The sequence below is a fragment of the Chiloscyllium plagiosum genome, unplaced genomic scaffold (genome assembly GCF_037043375.1).
Source record: "Chiloscyllium plagiosum isolate Xiang-an unplaced genomic scaffold, Cpla_swu_hap1 HiC_scaffold_32, whole genome shotgun sequence".
In the NCBI taxonomy this organism is placed as follows: Eukaryota; Metazoa; Chordata; class Chondrichthyes; order Orectolobiformes; family Hemiscylliidae; genus Chiloscyllium; species Chiloscyllium plagiosum.
Genome location: NW_028270170.1, coordinates 12,412,152 through 12,430,248, shown reverse-complemented (window position 1 = coordinate 12,430,248; position 18,097 = coordinate 12,412,152). Strand labels below are relative to the sequence as shown.

The 18,097-nt window shown below is 42.8% G+C and overlaps 1 protein-coding gene across 1 annotated transcript in view; it reads left to right on the top strand.

Annotated features, from left to right (window-relative positions):
- Positions 1-18,097, top strand: part of med24 (mediator complex subunit 24) — an 87,511-nt gene that overhangs the window by 31,574 nt on the left and 37,840 nt on the right. The window contains exons 14-20 of the mRNA XM_087977796.1: positions 917-1,059; positions 2,388-2,425; positions 5,274-5,356; positions 8,114-8,289; positions 10,252-10,351; positions 11,789-11,964; positions 13,125-13,389. Of these exons, the coding sequence (XP_087833922.1) occupies positions 917-1,059; positions 2,388-2,425; positions 5,274-5,356; positions 8,114-8,289; positions 10,252-10,351; positions 11,789-11,964; positions 13,125-13,389 (981 nt within the window). The remainder of the gene's footprint in view (positions 1-916; positions 1,060-2,387; positions 2,426-5,273; positions 5,357-8,113; positions 8,290-10,251; positions 10,352-11,788; positions 11,965-13,124; positions 13,390-18,097) is intronic.

Genomic DNA, 18,097 nt, shown 5'->3' with positions numbered 1-18,097 from the left:
GATTTGATTTGATTTGTTATTGTCATGTGTACCTAGGTACAGTAAAACGTTTTGTTTTGTGTGTGGTACAAGCAGACCATATCATACCAAGTGTTTAAGAATAAAAGAACAGAGCGAGGAAAACAATTTTACAGCTGCAGAGAAGATGCACACAGAATGAGGTCAGCATTAGATTTGAAATTTGAGAGACCCATTCAGAATAACAGTGGGGGAAGAAGCTGTTCTTGAACCTGTTGGTACATGTGTTCAGCTTTTGTATCTTCTGCCTGACAGAAGAGTTTGGAAGAGATTATAACTGGAGTGGGAGGGGCTTTTGATTATATTGGCCTTATGTGCAAAAATCATGGGTTCAAGACTGTGTCCAAAAATGTAAAGACATAACCTTTACTGGCACAAGTTTACTACTGAGAATGTGGCAGAGTCAGAAGTGTCATCTCTTAGAGGAGACTTTATATCACTTACTTTCTCAGTGTGGTGTTACTTCCAGTCTAAATTTATGAAGCATCCTGTTGAAAGTTCTAGTAAATAATGTTTTAACTTAATCATTCTCATATTTATTAGACATGAGTCTGCCTGTGCATTGTTAATGCACGTTAAATGGAATCTACATTATCCATATTAAATTACTATTGTGACCTAGAGCTTGCTGTATTGCTATTTTGTTTAATAGTGAATATGTTAAATAATTTATACACACAAATGTTTCTTAATAGTTGAGAATTAACATATTACATTCTTGTTATAGATATGTTAAAACTCTCTTCTGTGTTGTTATCATTACTTTAACTTCGTACACATAACTACACACAGTGACTCTTGAAGAACTGTTAACAGAGGCAAGGCTGGGTCATGTTAAACGCCATTTATATTAATACAAAATGCACTATTTTAAACCTCTCTGTCTGTACTCCTTAAGACCATGGATGCAGACCATTCCAAATCTCCTGAGGGACTTCTGGGAGTGCTGGGCCACATGCTTTCTGGGAAGAGCTTGGATTTGCTATTGGCAGCTGCTGCTGCTACTGGGAAACTGAAATCATTTGCTCGGAAATTTGTCAAGTAAGTACAAGGAGACTTTACAGTGAAAATATTGCTATCATGGCTGATGCTCATGATTTCCTTTCTGATGTTTTTTAAATTTACCATATCCATTTAGACTTGGCTCAGCTAAAAAGAACTTCAATGAACAATTTGCTTCCTCAGAAGAGTAGTTATACCTGACCTTTCTTAAATGGAGGAATAGAATGCAGGGAATAAACAAGCTTGGTTAGCGTCGGATGCATGATAAATATCTGAGCTATTGACCTTTGTCTTTCTTGCTGATTGAAATATTGCGTTGGAACATAAGAAATGGGAGCCGGTATTGGTCACTAGCCCTTTAAGCCTGCTTCCCATTCAACTAGTTTATGGCTGACCTTCAATTCAGTGCACTTTCCAATGCTCTCCATGTAACCCTAGATATCTTTAATGTCTAAAAATCCATTGATTTCTGTATTGAATATACTCAGTCACTGGACCTCTGTATCTCTCTGTGGTCAAAAATTCCAAAGACTCACCATCCTCTGAATGAAGACATTCCCCTTCACTTCAGTCCTAAATAGCCTACCTCTTATTCTCAGCTAGATTACGCCTCATCTTCAATTCAGTGCACTTTTCCTGTGCTCTCCACATATCCCTTGTTATCTTGAACATCTAGATATCCAATGATTTCTTTGTTGAGTATACCCAGTCACTGAGCCTCTGCAATCCTCTGGGGTCTTTGATGATGTTGGCTAATTGTGCTTACTAAGGCCCTGCATTGGAAATATGTTCCCAGTATCTATACCTGCAGCATTTTCTGCTTTGACTTTCATGTTTGGGGCATTGAGAAGTGAAAAGGGCCAGCAGACGTCTTGATTATAGATGTTAGGAACTGGTGTTGGATAAGCTACAGGCAGTCAGGTTTTTGATTAGCTGCAATTTATGCTATGTGGAGGATGAGGGTGGGGTGTCAGGAGCACATAGGAGTTGTCAAATTTGGAGATAGCACATGCAGAGTGAAGAATGGAGGGGCTAAGGTAGTAAACAGACTTGGTGTTGCTCAAATCATGCCTTTTAATATGTTATAAAAAATTTGTGCCGCATGTTACAATCTGTCATGCATCTCTATATTAAAAGTGTAATATCTGATTTACTTTAGTAACAACATGAATGATTTGCTAATATTATTATTCCTACAGTCTGAGTTTTCAAAGCTGTAGGCCTTTGCAAAATATGAGATCAACTATGTCCGGAATCCCATGACAGTCAAATTTCTTCTAGCATTGTTTATGTTGTTTTGTGGTTATCAGGTTTACAACTTGTGAATTCTAATTTATATTTTCCCAATTCTGTTGTGTTTTATTCAGGTTAAATGAATTTGCCAAGCACATCAGTGGAGAAGGATGTAGGTATAATTCTGCTTCATTCTACGTATCTTTAAATGTATTAAGGGTCCAGAATACCTTACTGAAAGGAACTTATTTTCTGACTTATTAGCGTTCATTGTTTCTTAAAATACAATGTTGGGTAAATAATTGGCTTAATGAGTCTTGTCCTTTTTTTGATATCCTGTCCAGCTGCCCATTCTTGCTGTATTAGCATGGACTGTAAATGCTGACTGTTTGATCATGTTGGAATGGGCTGGTCCTTTTAACTAGACTCCATGGCATCGGCCGCACATTTGTTCTTTCCAGCAAGGGTGATTCGATAATACTGAGCTGTTGGCTGTCTTTAGGCCTGTCTTCTCTGGTGGAGATCGGTTTGTAGCAAAGAGTCTATTTATTTAGGTCACCATAACACAATCTGGTACACTGACTCAGTGAGCTATCTGACAAACCAGTATATTTTCTGTAGTTAGAGGAAAGAATGACGTTTTATGAACGTCCAAAGCAAACCGTTTTGGTTTGCAATGATTGAATTTTAACTCTTTAAATTTTAATCTCTATTTAATCATTAGAAGATTATGTAGTTGCACTGCCATGATATTGATTGGTAAAGAGCTGTATACTGACAGATACTTAGTCATAGAGATGTACAGACCCCTCAGTCCAACTTGTCCATGACAACCAGATATCCTAAATTAATATAGTCCCATTTGCCAACACTTGGCCCATACCCCTCTAAACCTTTCCTATTCATGTACCCATCCAGATGTCTTTTAAATCTTGTAATTTAAAACAACCTCCACCACTTCCTCTGGCAGCTCTAACCTACTTGCATCATCCTCTGTGTGAAAAAGTTGCCCCTTAGGTCCTTTTTAAATCTTTCCCCTATCACTCTAAACCTATGTCCTCTAGTTCTGGATTCCACCACCCCAGGTCTATTTACCCTATCCATGTCCCTCATGATTTTATAAACCTCTATAAGGCCACCCCTTGGCCTCCGACGTTCCGGGGAAAACAACTCCAGCCTATTCAGCCTCTCCCTATAGCTCAAACCCTCCAATTCTGGCATCGTCCTTGTAAATCTTTTCTGAACCCTTTCAAGTTTCACAACATCCTTCCTGCAGTGTGGGAGACCAGAATTACACACAATATTCAAAACGTTGCCTAACCAATGTCAGATATAGCCACAACATGGTCTCCCAACTCCTATACTCGATGCTCTGACCAATAAAGAAAAACGTACCAAAAGCTTTCTTGACTATCCTGTTTACCTGCAACTCCATTTTCAAGGAACTATGAACCTGCACTCCAGGTCTCTCTGTTCAGCACCTCTCCCCAGGACCCTACTATTAAGTGTATAAGTCCTTTCCTGATTTGCCTTTCTAAAATGCAGCACCTCACGTTTATCTAAATTCAACTCCATCTGCCATTCCTGGGCCCATTGGCGCATTTGATCAAGATCCCGTTGTACTCTGAGGTAACTTTCTTCGTTGTCCTCTACAGCTCCAATTTTGGTGTCATCTGGAAACTTACTAATCATACCTCCTATGTTCACATCCAAATCATTTATATAAATGACAAAAAACAGTGGACCCAGCACTGATCGTTGTGGCACACCAATGGTCACAGGCCTCCGGTTTGAAAAGCAACCCGACACCACCACCCTCTGTCTTCTACCTTGGAGCCAGTTCTGTAACCAAATGGCTAGTCTCCCTGTATTTCATCTGATCTAACCTTGCTAACCAGTCTCCCATGGGGATCCTTGTTGAATGCCTTACTGAAGTCCATATAGATCACGTCCACTGCTCTACTGACATCAATTCTCTTTGGTACTTCTTCAAAAACCTCAATCAGAGTAGTGAGACATGATTTCCCACGCACAAAGCAATGTTGACCATTGTCTATCCTTGTCTATCCAAATACGTGTAAATCCTGTCCCCCAGGATTCCCTTCAACAACTTGCCCACCGTCGATGTCAGGCTCACTGGTCTATAGTTCCCTGGCTTTTCCTTACTACTTTTCTTAAATAGTGGCACTACTTGAGCCAGCCTCCAGTCTTACGGCACCTCACCTGTTGCTATTGATGTTCCAAATATCTTGGCAAGGAGCTGAGTAATCACTTCCCAAGCTTCCAACAGAGTTCTAGTGAGCACCTGATCAAGTCCCAGGGACTTATCCACCTTTATGCATTTAAAGACATCCAGCTCACCACCTCTGTATTTTTCAAGATGTCACCATCTATTTCCCCACATTGTATATTTTCCATGTCCTCCTTCACAGTAAACACTATTGCAAAATTCTTGTTTAGTGTCTCCCCCATCTCCAGCTGCCTTGCTGATCTTTGAGGGTTCCTGTTCCTGCTTAGTTACCCTTTCGTCCTTAATGTATTTTTAACATCACTTCGGATTTTGCTTAACCCTATTTGCCAAACCTATCCCATGTCCCCTTTTTGCCCTCCTGATCTCCCTCTTAAGTATACTCCTTGGGTTTCCCATGAACTTTGAGTATAAACAAGTGGATCTGGATAAGCAAAAGTATGCATTCTTTAGAAGTTAATGTTTTTACTTGGTGTATACAGCTTGTCAGTCATTAAAATTATATAAACTCAATTAGAAATATGAAAATGGAAAACAAGTATTAAACTATGTAAGTATTAAATTAGCACTTGAGTGGTACCAGTTGCACCAACACTGCTTCTGGCAGAACTAACATTTTGTAGAAAAAAGTCTGAATCTCAGAAGCCTGCTCATTTGCTTTTTGTAAAGTTCTTGTTAGATTTCATACCCACCCTGTATAAAATGTGTAGTGTCCTGTGGTTATTTAAATAAAACCCATTGACTGATATATTCAATCTTTCCTTGTCTGCAGCAAAAGCAGCTTCAGTCCGAGCACTGCTATTCGATATTTCCTTCCTCATGTTGTGCCATGTTGCTCAAACTTATGGATCTGACGTAAGTGCAAGAGGGTTCCTAAATCTATTAGAACTGCAATTTGTATTGTATGGTAAGCAGTCTATGTTTAGGCACTACATTTGTGATAATGTAATCACACCTACAATTGCAAATTGCTATCACTAAATGGATTTTCAAATGTTACTGAGAACAATACCTACACCTACGTCATCACAAGTGCACTTATTTTAGTCCAAGTAGTTTGCACTTATTTTTATGTAAGGTGCTGAATGCCAACAATATCTTCCTTTCTTGTCTTTGACACTTTGCTGGAGTTTCTTTGGAAGCATGAAATGCAAGAACTGAACATCTCCTTCATCTCAATTTACCTTTCCAATCTTTTCCTTTCAATACAAGGTTCTGAAACTTTGCCAAACTCAGACAGGAAGTGATAATAATAGTAATAATTGGTGCTAGTAGGCTAAGCTTTAATGATTCAAAATAGTAATAATTTTATACAGATTCTGATGTGTACCGAAAGCAGTTAGCTGTTAACAGTGTACTTAAGAATCTATATTTTTCACCTTAATGTAATCTGGGTAAAACTGGTAAAGTACGGTTTGCACTCGGTTCAATAAATCCACCTTGTGTCCTGGCAACTCAGCTGTTGGACTCGAGCAGCTTGGTTCTCCTTGCACGTTTACTTGCTAGTTTCTCCTCTATTGAAGTTTCGAACCTCTGGCTGTTTAGAAAGGATTCTTATTTGAACTGTTGTTCAGTGCTGAATAAATCCAAAATTCTCAGTGAGAGAATGATTTAAAGAACCCATTGTGTTATACTCTTTATAGCCAGTTCATGAGAAATGAAACCAAAGCCAGTCTCTATTTGGAATAAATTTAATCACTGAGTTGAAATATTATAGGTACATATCTCCTGACTCCATTCTATTCCTGTGATTACTAAGTATCTTTTTAATCAACCTGTTTGGCTGTGTTATGTCACATATCCATGGCTATCACATCCTGAGGTGAAACTTGAACCTGAACTTTGTGGCACTGAGGTAGTGACGCTATCACTGTGCTACTAAAAGGTAAAGTCGCGATAGTCCTACCAGATCATAGACTAACTCTTTCATCAGTGAGCAGTGATTGGTGGTTATTTAACTCTGAGGGTCACCACACCTCAGGCAAGGGGAGAGATTGAGAAGAAGAGTCTTTCCTGGTAACCTCAGTTGGTGCAGGAATTGAATCCACGCTGTTGGCATCACTCTGCATCGCAATCAAGCGGTCCAGACAATTGAGGTAACTGACCCTTCTGTGCCACTAGGACCCTTTTAGCAAATATCTTTTTATATTTTTTTTAATCAGCCTGTTTGGAATGACTGTGACACATTTCCAGGACAGGTGGACTTGAACACAGACCTTTTGGTCAAGTGGGGGGAGCACAATAACTGTGCCACAAGATCCTCTTGAATTATACACAAAAGTAACAATCCAGTTATTATCTTCCAGCTTTATGTGCTTAACTTGAGTTCTGAGGAGATTTGTAGCTCAGGTTGAGGTTCTGGATGTAGATTTGCTCGCTGAGCTAGAAGGTTTGTTTTCAGAGGTTTCGTCACCATACTAGGTAACATCCGAAGCACTGATGGTGTAGCCCTCCTCTATCAACAAACACATTGACTTGGATCCCATTTACCATCCCCTGGGAAAAAGAACAGGAAATGGCATCACCATACGAAATGATGTCGCAACAGGATATGACATCACCAACCCAAAGAAAGCGGGCTACACCACCAGTGCTTCATTCGGAGGCTCACTGAAGATTTTACCTAGTATGATGATGTAATGTTTGAAAACAAACCTTCCAGCTCAGCAAGCAAACTTAACTGATGCTATTCATATATTGTCCCTATTTATTAGATTAGATTACTTACAGTATGGAAACAGGCCTTTCGGCCCAACAAGTCCACACTGACCCACTGAAGCGCAACCAACCCAGACCCATTCCCCTGCATTTACCGCTGCACCTAACACTACAGGCAATTTAGCGTAGCCAATTCACCTAACCTGCACATTTTTGGACTGGGAGGAAACTGGAGCACCCGGAGGAAACCCACGCAGACACGGGAAGAATGTGCAAACTCCACACAGTCAGTCACCTAAGGCGGGCATTGAACCCGGGTCTCTGGCACTGTGAGGCAGCAGTGCTAACCACTGAGCCACTGTGCCGCCCCAAATTATTAAATTCTGTGCAGTGAGGTTCGCTGCAGTGCATTGCTGCAAATCAATTTTTTTTATACCAATTTTAAACCAGACCTTTCCAACATTTATTAGTGTCGGCACTGAGATTTGTACTGCAAATTTGTGTCCACACAGGACCATTTGCAGAAGTTGATTTATTGGAATTCTGTGCACATTTAGTGCTATGGTTCAGAGGATAAATCATTTTTGTCAATTTATGTGAATGCTGAATGAAAAGAAAAATTGTCTTTATTTCTTGTGTCTTTTTGCATTTCTTGTAAATCTGCTGCTAAATTGTTGAAGAGCAACAATAGTTTGAGAAGGTGTGGGTCTAATCATGGTGTTTTAAAATAATTTGATATATTTCACCTGACAGCATGATATGGCATCTTTTCTTCTTTATGCCATTGATGAAAAACTTGTAAAAATATGTCATCGACCTTTTTAAAATAATGTTATTAATGTCCTGAGGATATGTAATATGCTATGTAAACATAGATGCGTTTTCCCTTGCTGTCATCATTTAAATCAAATTTTGCAGCTCGAACTGGTAACAGTGTTTGTGCTTTTATTGCAGGTCATTCTGTCTGAGCCCAGCACATCAGGAGAGGTGGTTTTCTTTGAAACATGGATGCTGACCTGCATGCCTGAGGAAGGGAAGATCTTAAATCCAGAGCAAGGATTCCGTGCTGACCCCACGAAAGTGGAGTCACTTGTGGCTCATCTCAATTCCTCCACCGAAATGAAGCTCGTGTATGTTGCTACCTGCTTTTGCTTTGCCGTAAATCTGTTTGATGATTATTTTCAGGATAGCAGAGTGGTAGGTGTCTCATACTCCCATGTATTGCCTCAAATGGTTTGTCTGACCTGAGTTGCCCTCTCAGCTTGTTCAGTAGTGTAGGTTAGATGGGCTTCAGATTGGTTTCACAGGGCTGAAGGGCCCATACTGCGCTCTAATGTTCTATATTCTATACTTCACACAGTGTTTGAGCAGGACTTACTGCTGCAGTCCATCCAAAAATGGGTGGGTCGCTCCGCTTGGCATTCAGCTCCATTTGCCCCTGTACCCATCACTGCCATCACTTGCCACTTCATTTGGCATCCTCCTTTCCAGTTTGTTGCTCCATATGCTATCTCCTGAGTCACTCTGCTTTTGACCACTCTCAGCCTCTCTCCCACTTGCCACCTTGATCTGTTGATTCCAGACACTGAACAGAGAGGTTACAAAGTGATAAGTGAGAGGAAGTGAGAGTTCAGGAGCAAGGCAGGCAAGTATTTGAAGTAGGGTACTAAGTAAATCGATACTCCAGGATTTGAACTCATTTAAAAATTTTGTAAACCACTCATTGCTGCTAATCTTAGATGTAGGTACCTGACTGCTGCACCATTGTCAGTGACATCACAGGTACTATGACTGCATGGGCAATTAGTGCAGTGGCAGTGGAAATAACTGCAGGTTTTCTACTCATCATTCCAATCAAAGTGAATAAGTGAATGTTCACCCATATTATACCCAAGTGCTATTTTTTTTTTTGTCCAGACACTCAACTATGTATGTCTCCTTGCAGTCAACTTTGTCCTCTTCGTAACTTACTAGCAACCATACATTCCACCTCCTCTTTCCAGTCATCGTTATAGTTATAAAGAGTTTGTGACCCAAACCTTTTGGCACTTGGTTAGTTACAGCTTGCCAACACAAAAATACATATTCATCACTACTCTGCTTCCTGTTAGTTAAATAATCCTTTATCCATGCTAATATGTTACCCTATACACCATCTGTCTTGTGCAACTGCCTTTGATGTTACGTCTTAAGTTTTTAGAAATCCAAGTAGACCAGTTCACCTCTCTTCGTCATGAATGAGACCTTCCAAAATCTCTAATAGATTAGTTAAAGATGATTTCCCTTTCACAAACCATGTTTGCTCTGCCTGATTGCAGTGTGATATCTAAGTATCTTACTGTAACTTCCTCATTAATAGATTCTAGCATTTTACCTATGATAGATCTTAGCCTAACTGACCTATAGTTTCCTGCCTTCTGCCTCTGTATTTTCTTCAATAAAGCTGATCTCACAGATAGTCTAGAAGCTCATACCTCTATTGATACATGATATATGCAAGACTTAGGAGTTTACATTAATCTATTTTTCTTCGGATGCTTTATCTCTCTTAGTTTAGTTTCATATGTCAATGCACACAAAGTTTTTTAAGACTTAGTTCACAATGACTGAGATATTCACAAGTTTTTTCTAACTGTAGCTCACACCGACTGGTCATACAGGGTGCGTCTGTTGAATTACTTACTGATGCAGTTATTCCAACCCATCTGTATTTAAAAGTGAAAGTTTGTGAAATAAGTAGAAATTTGATCAGTATCTAAAAAAGAGAGATTGGATTTCCTATTCCAGGTGCATCAAATCTGCATATCCAAAATTATTCAGTGCTAAAAAAGAACAACTTTAACTGTATAGATGAGCTAGTTTATGGGTGAAGAAACTGTGAATTTTTTAGTTTTGAATATGCTTTTTCTGTTTGTTTTAATTCCGTTTTTGAGTATTCATCCTCTGATGCTTTGTAGAAATAGCTTCATTTTTTTCATTATCTGTATTAACTGTTCTCTCTCCAATGCTCTGTTACCATATTGCCATTTGGAATATTAAGTGTGCAGCATATCTACAATTTAACTACATCCATTTTGTGCTTTACTTCCAAGCCAGGTGAAATGGCACGAGGTATGTTCCTGTACACCGGCAGCTATCCTGGAAGTTCTTAATGCCTGGGAGCATGGACTTCTGACATTTGAGGCAGTGCAGGTAATGCTGTGGTTTTACTGTGTAGGGCTATGAACTTATCAATATAGTGTGGTGTGCATGTCCTCAGTACAGGTTCAAGAATCATGTTTCCTTGAATCTGCATGACTGCACAGTAATCTAGAAGTTCCCATGTAAAATGTAAACATCCCATTTAATTAAATAAGTATGCCATGCACAAGAAAAATTAATCAGAGGGATTGGTTCTCCAGGTCATTGCCTTTGGACTGCATTGTAATAAGAAAATACACTGGCACCTAAAGGACATTCGGTAAAGTCACTGCCAATTAATTCCACAAACGAAATGGTTCCATTCTTAGCTTGTGCAAGGTAAACTGATCTGATGAGCATGACAGTGATTTAGAGAATGAAATATTATCAGTGTTTCTATTCCCGAACGCTATTCAGTATTTCTTACTGGAAGTGCATATAGGTAAGCAGTAGGCAATAAAAAGGTTAGATTTTCTTATGGTTCTCAGATTGTAGGATATGTGTCCATGAAAAATAATGAATTAAATGAGTTGTTGGAGGATGGCTCCTGCTGGTGGGATTAAACCCCAACATCTCATTTAATTCATTATTTTTCATGGACACGTTTCCTACAATCTGAGAACCACAAGAATAATACTATGAAAAAGAGAAATGATTACAAAATAATTACCCTAGGAAAATTAGAGTAGAACACTTTCTTGTTTAGTCCACTAGAAAATTGTTGTACTGTTTGGAGGAAACCATGAAAAGTGCTGAACTCCAACTAATTTAGTACTTTTCTGATGTTGAACCCATAACTCTGCTTCTGTTTCAAAGACTCTGAACATTCAGTTTTATTTGAGCTCTAAATCAGTTGCCCTTTGGTGTTCTTTTCTTGCTAATTGTTTCTCTTATGCCCCAGTTGGTTTTATTCCAAGTGTTCTTCATCTCATAGTATCGTAGAGTACAGAAAACCCATCAAGTTTGTGCTGTCAAAAGCATACTATTACCAACGCTAGGCCCACTTTACTGCACTAGGCCCATAGCTTGAATGTCTGGACACTTCAAGTAGTTAGTCGAGTACTTTTAAAAGATTGTGAGGTTTCCCACCTCATCTACCTTCCCAGGCAGCATATTCCAGACCCCACACCATCCCAGGCAGCATATTCCAGACCCTACACCATCCTCAAATCCCACCTAAACTTCCTGCTTTTCACTTTAAAATTATGCCTTCTTATAATTGACTCTTCAACTAAGAGCTGTTTTCCATTGACCCTGTTGAAAAGGTTGGAAGTTTTGGTGTCCAATATCAGTCCATTGCCCTTGTGTTTTAGTTTAAGAAGTAAAGTTGGCTCATATGTATGTTGAGGCATTTGTAATGTGTGACTTAAATTTCAATTAGTCTGTGAACTGTTACTGATGAATTTGTAATAATGACTGCTTAGTTTTTCTGTTTTTAATCTGAAACAGAAAATTACCGATAATATCAAAGGGAAGATTTGCAGCATGGCAATCTGTGCAGTGGCTTGGTTAGTGGCACACGTGAGAATGTTGGGTCTGGAAGAACGTGAGAAACCACTACAGATGATCTGCCAGCTTGTAACACCACTGTATGCAGAAAACACACTTCAGTTCTACAATGAACGGTAAATTCATTGGGTCTCAGCATTGAGAGTTAGAACCTGCCTCAATATCATGAGTTTTGTAAGAATGTATTTTCAATAGGTTGTCATCAAATTTTAGCCAATTACTTATATTATAGCTATCAGCTCGCAATTTAGTCATAATCATCTGAACTCAACTTTGTGTTTCTTCTTAAGAAAAATGCATGCTCCAGTTGTATAAGCATCTGTTTGTATAAACATCTTATTTTGTATTTTGTTTTCATTTGTAAGGTACCATTTTTTGGTCAGTTTTTGGCATTAGTTCTGTGATTGGTTGGTAATGCTGTAGTTAAATTGGATGCCGTCGAATGTATTTTGACAATGTTGACAGGGGATAATGAAGCTGTGCCTTGTTTTTTAAACTGATTTACATCTGTGAATTTTCTTCCCTCCTCTGCTAGAGGTGCTATTCATGGTGTGTTAATTCATAAGTGCAAGCAGCTCTCGAGTAACTTACACAAATTGCTACTTTACATACAGACTCTAGGCAAGCTACACCATACCATAGTGAAGTCTAATTTTCACCAATGGGTGGTGTTCCAGCCATGAATTGGAAAATAAATTGAAAGCTAGTTAATTATTTTTATCGCTTCCATGATGCACATTGACTCTGACCAGTTGTAACTGCCATCTCTCCGAGGATGGCTTTGCAAAACCTGATGGCCTCTTCTTTTTGTATGTTTTCGTTGGGATGTGGGTGTCTCTAATGAGGCCAGAATTTATTGCCTACACCTAATTGCTGTTTGAACTGAATGACTTCCTCAGGCCCTTTCAGAAGACACTTAAGAGTCAATCACATTGCTATGGGCCTGGAGTCTCATTGTTGGCCAGACCTAGGTATGTGCAGCAGATGTCCTTCTGTTTTTACAACACTCAACAATGGTCGCCATTAATCTAAGGAGCTTAGTCTAACTAGATTTTCACTGATTCAAATTTCACTACTGCCGTGGTAGGATTTGAACCCATGTCCCCAGAACATTAGCTTGAGTCTCCAGATTACAAACCCAGTGACAATGCTGCAACACCACCACCTCCCTGAAGGGATGAAACCTTTAGCGTTTGTAAGGCTGAATGTGTAACCATTTGGTTAAACCATTACAGAATCAGGAGAGGCTGTTATTAATGTCTGTGTTCCTTTCCAGCGTGGTTATTATGAGCCTGATTTTGGAGCAAATGTGTGCTGATGTCCTGCAGCAGACTGCAACCTCCATCAAATTTCCTTCAGCAAACCTAGATCCTATCCCTTACCGGAATCTATTGCCAGTGAAGAAGCCAATTAAAGAAGTGCTCATTACCAACTTCAATGACATCCTGAATAAAGGCTGGGTGGACAGCCGCTCCATCCATGTGTTTGAGGCATTGCTGCATATGGGAGGAGTGTACTGGTTCTGTAATAACCTCATTAAGGTAGGTGTATGAAACTGAGGTGTTTTGTGACTGAAATTTAGGTCAATGTGATTGTAATTTGTCACTTCCATTTGTGCTGAAGACATTGCTCTAAATCCAATGTGGTTAATAATGATATCAAGGCATTTTTTGGGATGAGGCTTTTTGGAAATAATTTGAAAGGTAGCTCACCATTCTTTTCATGCAGTGTCAGGAGGAATTGGAACTGATGACAGCCCGAGGAAATTCCAATGATAGCAAAGGGTAGAAATATCAGGAACCTGTCAGCAATTTTCAAATCCTCTCAGGCTACAGGTGAGGAGCCAGGACAGTGGAGGACTGCTAACATTTTTAAAAATTCACTCTTGGCTCATGGGTGTTGTTGGCTGGTCATCATTTATTACCCATGCCTAGTTATTATTAAGAAAGGGAGACAGGGATTGACCAGGAATTGGGAGGGTAGTCAATCCAATCTTTGGTGATGTAATTAGAATTCTGAGCAATCAAATATATCGACACCGAGAGAGACCTGGATTGATCAGAAACAGTCAGCATAGATTTTTTTAAAGAAAGATCATGTTTAACAAATTTGATTAACTTTTTGGGGTAATGCATTTGACCTTTTGTGGGCTTTTGATCAGGTCACTCATCACAGACTGGCTCTCATTTTCTTGACCAATGATATCCAAGACAAAGTGGTATGTTGGGTCCAAACTTGCTGAGGGGCAGAAAACAGAGGGTTATGCTAAAGGGATGTTCCTGCAATAGGAAATCTGTTTGCATTGGCATTCCACAGAGCTCAATGCTGGGGTACTTGATGTTTGTACTGTGCATTAGTGATTTGGATCTAAATGTAAGGGGGATGATTTATGCAGTTTGCGGATGTTAGTAGGATGGTAAGTAATGCAGATTACTGTAAACTGCAGATAACAAATTGGTCATTTGGCCAGAGCAGTGGCTAATGGAATTCAACCAGCAAAAGTGTGAAGTAATCACATGGGGAGGGCTAATAATGCAACTGTTTAAGCTATGAATAGTAGGACCCTGGAAATTTGTGAAGCTTAGAAGAATCTTGGTGTATATATCTACAGACCCTGAGAGGTAGTAGGGTGGTAGTTAAGGTGCTTAAGAAGACGCATGGAGCACTTGCCTTTGTTAGCTGAGGCATGGAGTATATGAGGAAAGAGTTAAATCTGGAACTGTATAAAACACGAGTTGGGCCAAAAGGTGGGTATTGTGCGGAGTTCTGGTCACCATAGTGTAGAAAAGATGTGAGATGGAAATGTGTTGCTGGAAAAGCGCAGCAGGTCAGGCAGCGTCGAGGGAACAGGAGAATCGACGTTTCGGGCATGAGCCCTTCTTCAGGAAAGCAGAGAAAAGATGTGACTACACTAGAGAGAGGGCAGAGGAGACGTTCCAGGATGTTGCCTGGGCTGGTGAGTCTGAGCTACGAGGAAAGATTGGATAGGCTAGGATTCTTTTCCTTGGAGCAACAAAGGTTGAGAGAAGACCTAATAGAGGTATTGTAAGATTTTAAAAAGGCATTGACAGGGAGCCACTTATTCATTAGTAGAGGCGTCATTAACCATAGGGCACAGATTTAAGGTTGAGGTAGAAGGCTCAGAGGAGAGCTGAAGAGAAAGTCTTTCACCCAGAGGGTGGTGGGAGAACTGGAACTCACTGCCTGGAATGGTGATTGAGTCAGAAACCCATGCAACATTTAAGCAGTCTTTAGATATTCACTGGTATTGCCATACTCTCCATGACAATGGACCAGAAGCTGGACTGTGGAATTAGTGTAGGCAGATCTTTGTTGATTGTAATGAGTATGTTGTGCCAATTGGCCGCCTTCTGTCCTGTAAACACCAAAGAAATATAATGATAGTAGTCATTGGTTGGATCTAACTGCTATATTGCTTCAGCAACAAGAATCTGAAATTGCAGCTTAATTAAATTCATTTATTTCCTTAATCAATAAAGTAGTTTGTAAAAATTGAAGGGTAATATCATGTTGATTAAAAATAAGCAAATGGTCCTGAAATAATACATTGAAATGGTTGGCTGTTTACTGTTTTGATGCTTTTTTGCCTGTATACAGGAGACATCCTTGTTTAATGGTAAATGACTGATGTGTGAGGCTCTCTAATCAATTGAATGGGCCAGTCTTGATGGAGTCAAAGGAGTTTTCTTGCCCATTCCTTTCATATGTTTACCAGTCTTATCTGATTTATCAGAGCTGCAATGTTCTCACTGCATCTGTAAACATATCAACTGATCTCCCCAGCCGTGATTACTTTTAACATTATTTACTCCAGTAGCACAACAAAATCAGAACTGTGCATGCCTTTTATCATTCATTAATCAATTATGGGCATCACTGGCACGGTCAGCTTTTATTGACGATCACTAATTGCCTTGAGAAGGTAAGTCATCTTCATAAATACTGCAAACCATATATTATGGGTATACCCACAATACTAGGTGAGGGATTTTCAAGATTTTGAACGAGTATTGATGACGGTATAGAGATTGCAGATGCTCATTGATGTGTTAGCATCCATGACACTGCTTTGTAATACCAACAATCTCTTTACTCATACGTGAATTAACTTGTAAGGCGTTAATTAAATATATAAAATAGAATAGCCTTACTTGTCCTGTGCACTCTGGGAATTGGCCCACACTCACTCTGCTCCCCGCTCTGACACTCGGCACACACTCGCTCTGCACCCTGCTCTGGGACTCAGCCCACACTCGCTCTGCTCCCCGCACTGGGACACGGCCCACACTCGCTCTGCTCCCCGCTCTGACACTCGGCCCACACTCGCTCTGCACCCTGCTCTGGGACTCAGCCCACACTCGCTCAGCTCCCCGCTCTGCGACTCGGCCCGCACTCTCTCGGCTCACCGGTGTTGGACTTGTCCCACACTCGATCTGCTCCCCGCTCTGGGACTCAGCCCACACTCGCTCTGCTCCCCACTCTGGGACTCTGCCTACACTCCCTCTGACATTCAGCCCACACTCCCTCTGACACTCAGCCCGCACTCGCTCTGTTCCCCGCTCTGACACTCGGCCCACGCTCGCTCTGCTCCCCACTCTGGGGCTGAGCCCACACTCGCTCTGCACCCCGCCCTGGGACTCGGCCCACACTCGCTCTGCTCCCCGCTCTGGGACTCGGCCCACACTCGCTCTGCTCGCCGCTCTGACACTCGGCCCACACTCACTCTGCTCCCCGCTCTGATACTCGGCCCACACTCGCTCTGCACCCCGCTCTGGGACTCAGCCCACACTCGCTCTGCTCCCCGCACTGGGACACGGCCCACACTCGCTCTGCTCCCCGCTCTGCGACTCGGCCCGCACTCTCTCGGCTCACCGGTGTTGGACTCGGCCCACACTCACTCTGCTCCCCGCCCTGGGACTCGGCCCACACTCACTCTGCTCCCACCTCTGGGACTCGTCCCACACTCTATCTGCTCCCCGCTCTGGGACTCAGCCCACAGTCGCTCTGCTCCCCGCTCTGGGACTCTGCCTACACTCCCTCTGACATTCAGCCCACACTCCCTCTGACACTGAGCCCACACTCGCTCTGCTCCCCGCTCTGACACTCGGCCCACGCTCGCTCTGCTCCCCGCTCTGGGGCTGAGCCCACACTCGCTCTGCACCCCGCTCTGGGACTCGGCCCACACTCGCTCTGCTCCCCGCTCTGGGACTCGGCCCACACTCGCTCTGCTCCCCGCTCTGGGACTCGGCCCACACTCGCTCTGCTCCCCGCTCTGGGACTCGGCCCACACTCGCTCTGCTCCCCGCTCTGGGACTCGGCCCACACTCGCTCTGCTCCCCGCTCTGGGACTCGGCCCACACTCGCTCTGCTCCCCGCTCTGGGACTCGGCCCACACTCGCTCTGCTCCCCGCTCTGGGACTCGGCCCACACTCGCTCTGCTCCCCGCTCTGGGACTCGGCCCACACTCGCTCTGCTCCCCGCTCTGGGACTCGGCCCACACTCGCTCTGCTCCCCGCTCTGGGACTCGGCCCACACTCGCTCTGCTCCCCGCTCTGGGACTCGGCCCACACTCGCTCTGCTCCCCGCTCTGGGACTCGGCCCACACTCGCTCTGCTCCCCGCTCTGGGACTCGGCCCACACTCGCTCTGCTCCCCGCTCTGGGACTCGGCCCACACTCGCTCTGCTCCCCGCTCTGGGACTCGGCCCACACTCGCTCTGCTCCCCGCTCTGGGACTCGGCCCACACTCGCTCTGCTCCCCGCTCTGGGACTCGGCCCACACTCGCTCTGCTCCCCGCTCTGGGACTCGGCCCACACTCGCTCTGCTCCCCGCTCTGGGACTCGGCCCACACTCGCTCTGCTCCCCGCTCTGGGACTCGGCCCACACTCGCTCTGCTCCTCGCTCTGGGACTAGGCCCACACTCGCTGTGCTCCCCGCTCTGGGAGTCGGCCCACATCACTCTGCTCCCCGCTCTGACACTTGGCCCACACTCGCTCTGCTCCCTCCTCTGGGACTCTGCCCACACTCGCTCTGCTCCCCGCTCTGACACTCTGCCGACACTTGCTCTGCTCCCCGCTCTGGGACTCGGCCCACACTCGCTCTGCTCCCCGCTCTGACACTCAGCTCACACTTGCTCTGCTCCCTGGTGTGGGACTCGGCCCACACTCACTCTGCGCTCCGCTCTGACACTCGGCCCACACTCGCTCTGCTCCCCGCTCTGGGACTCGGC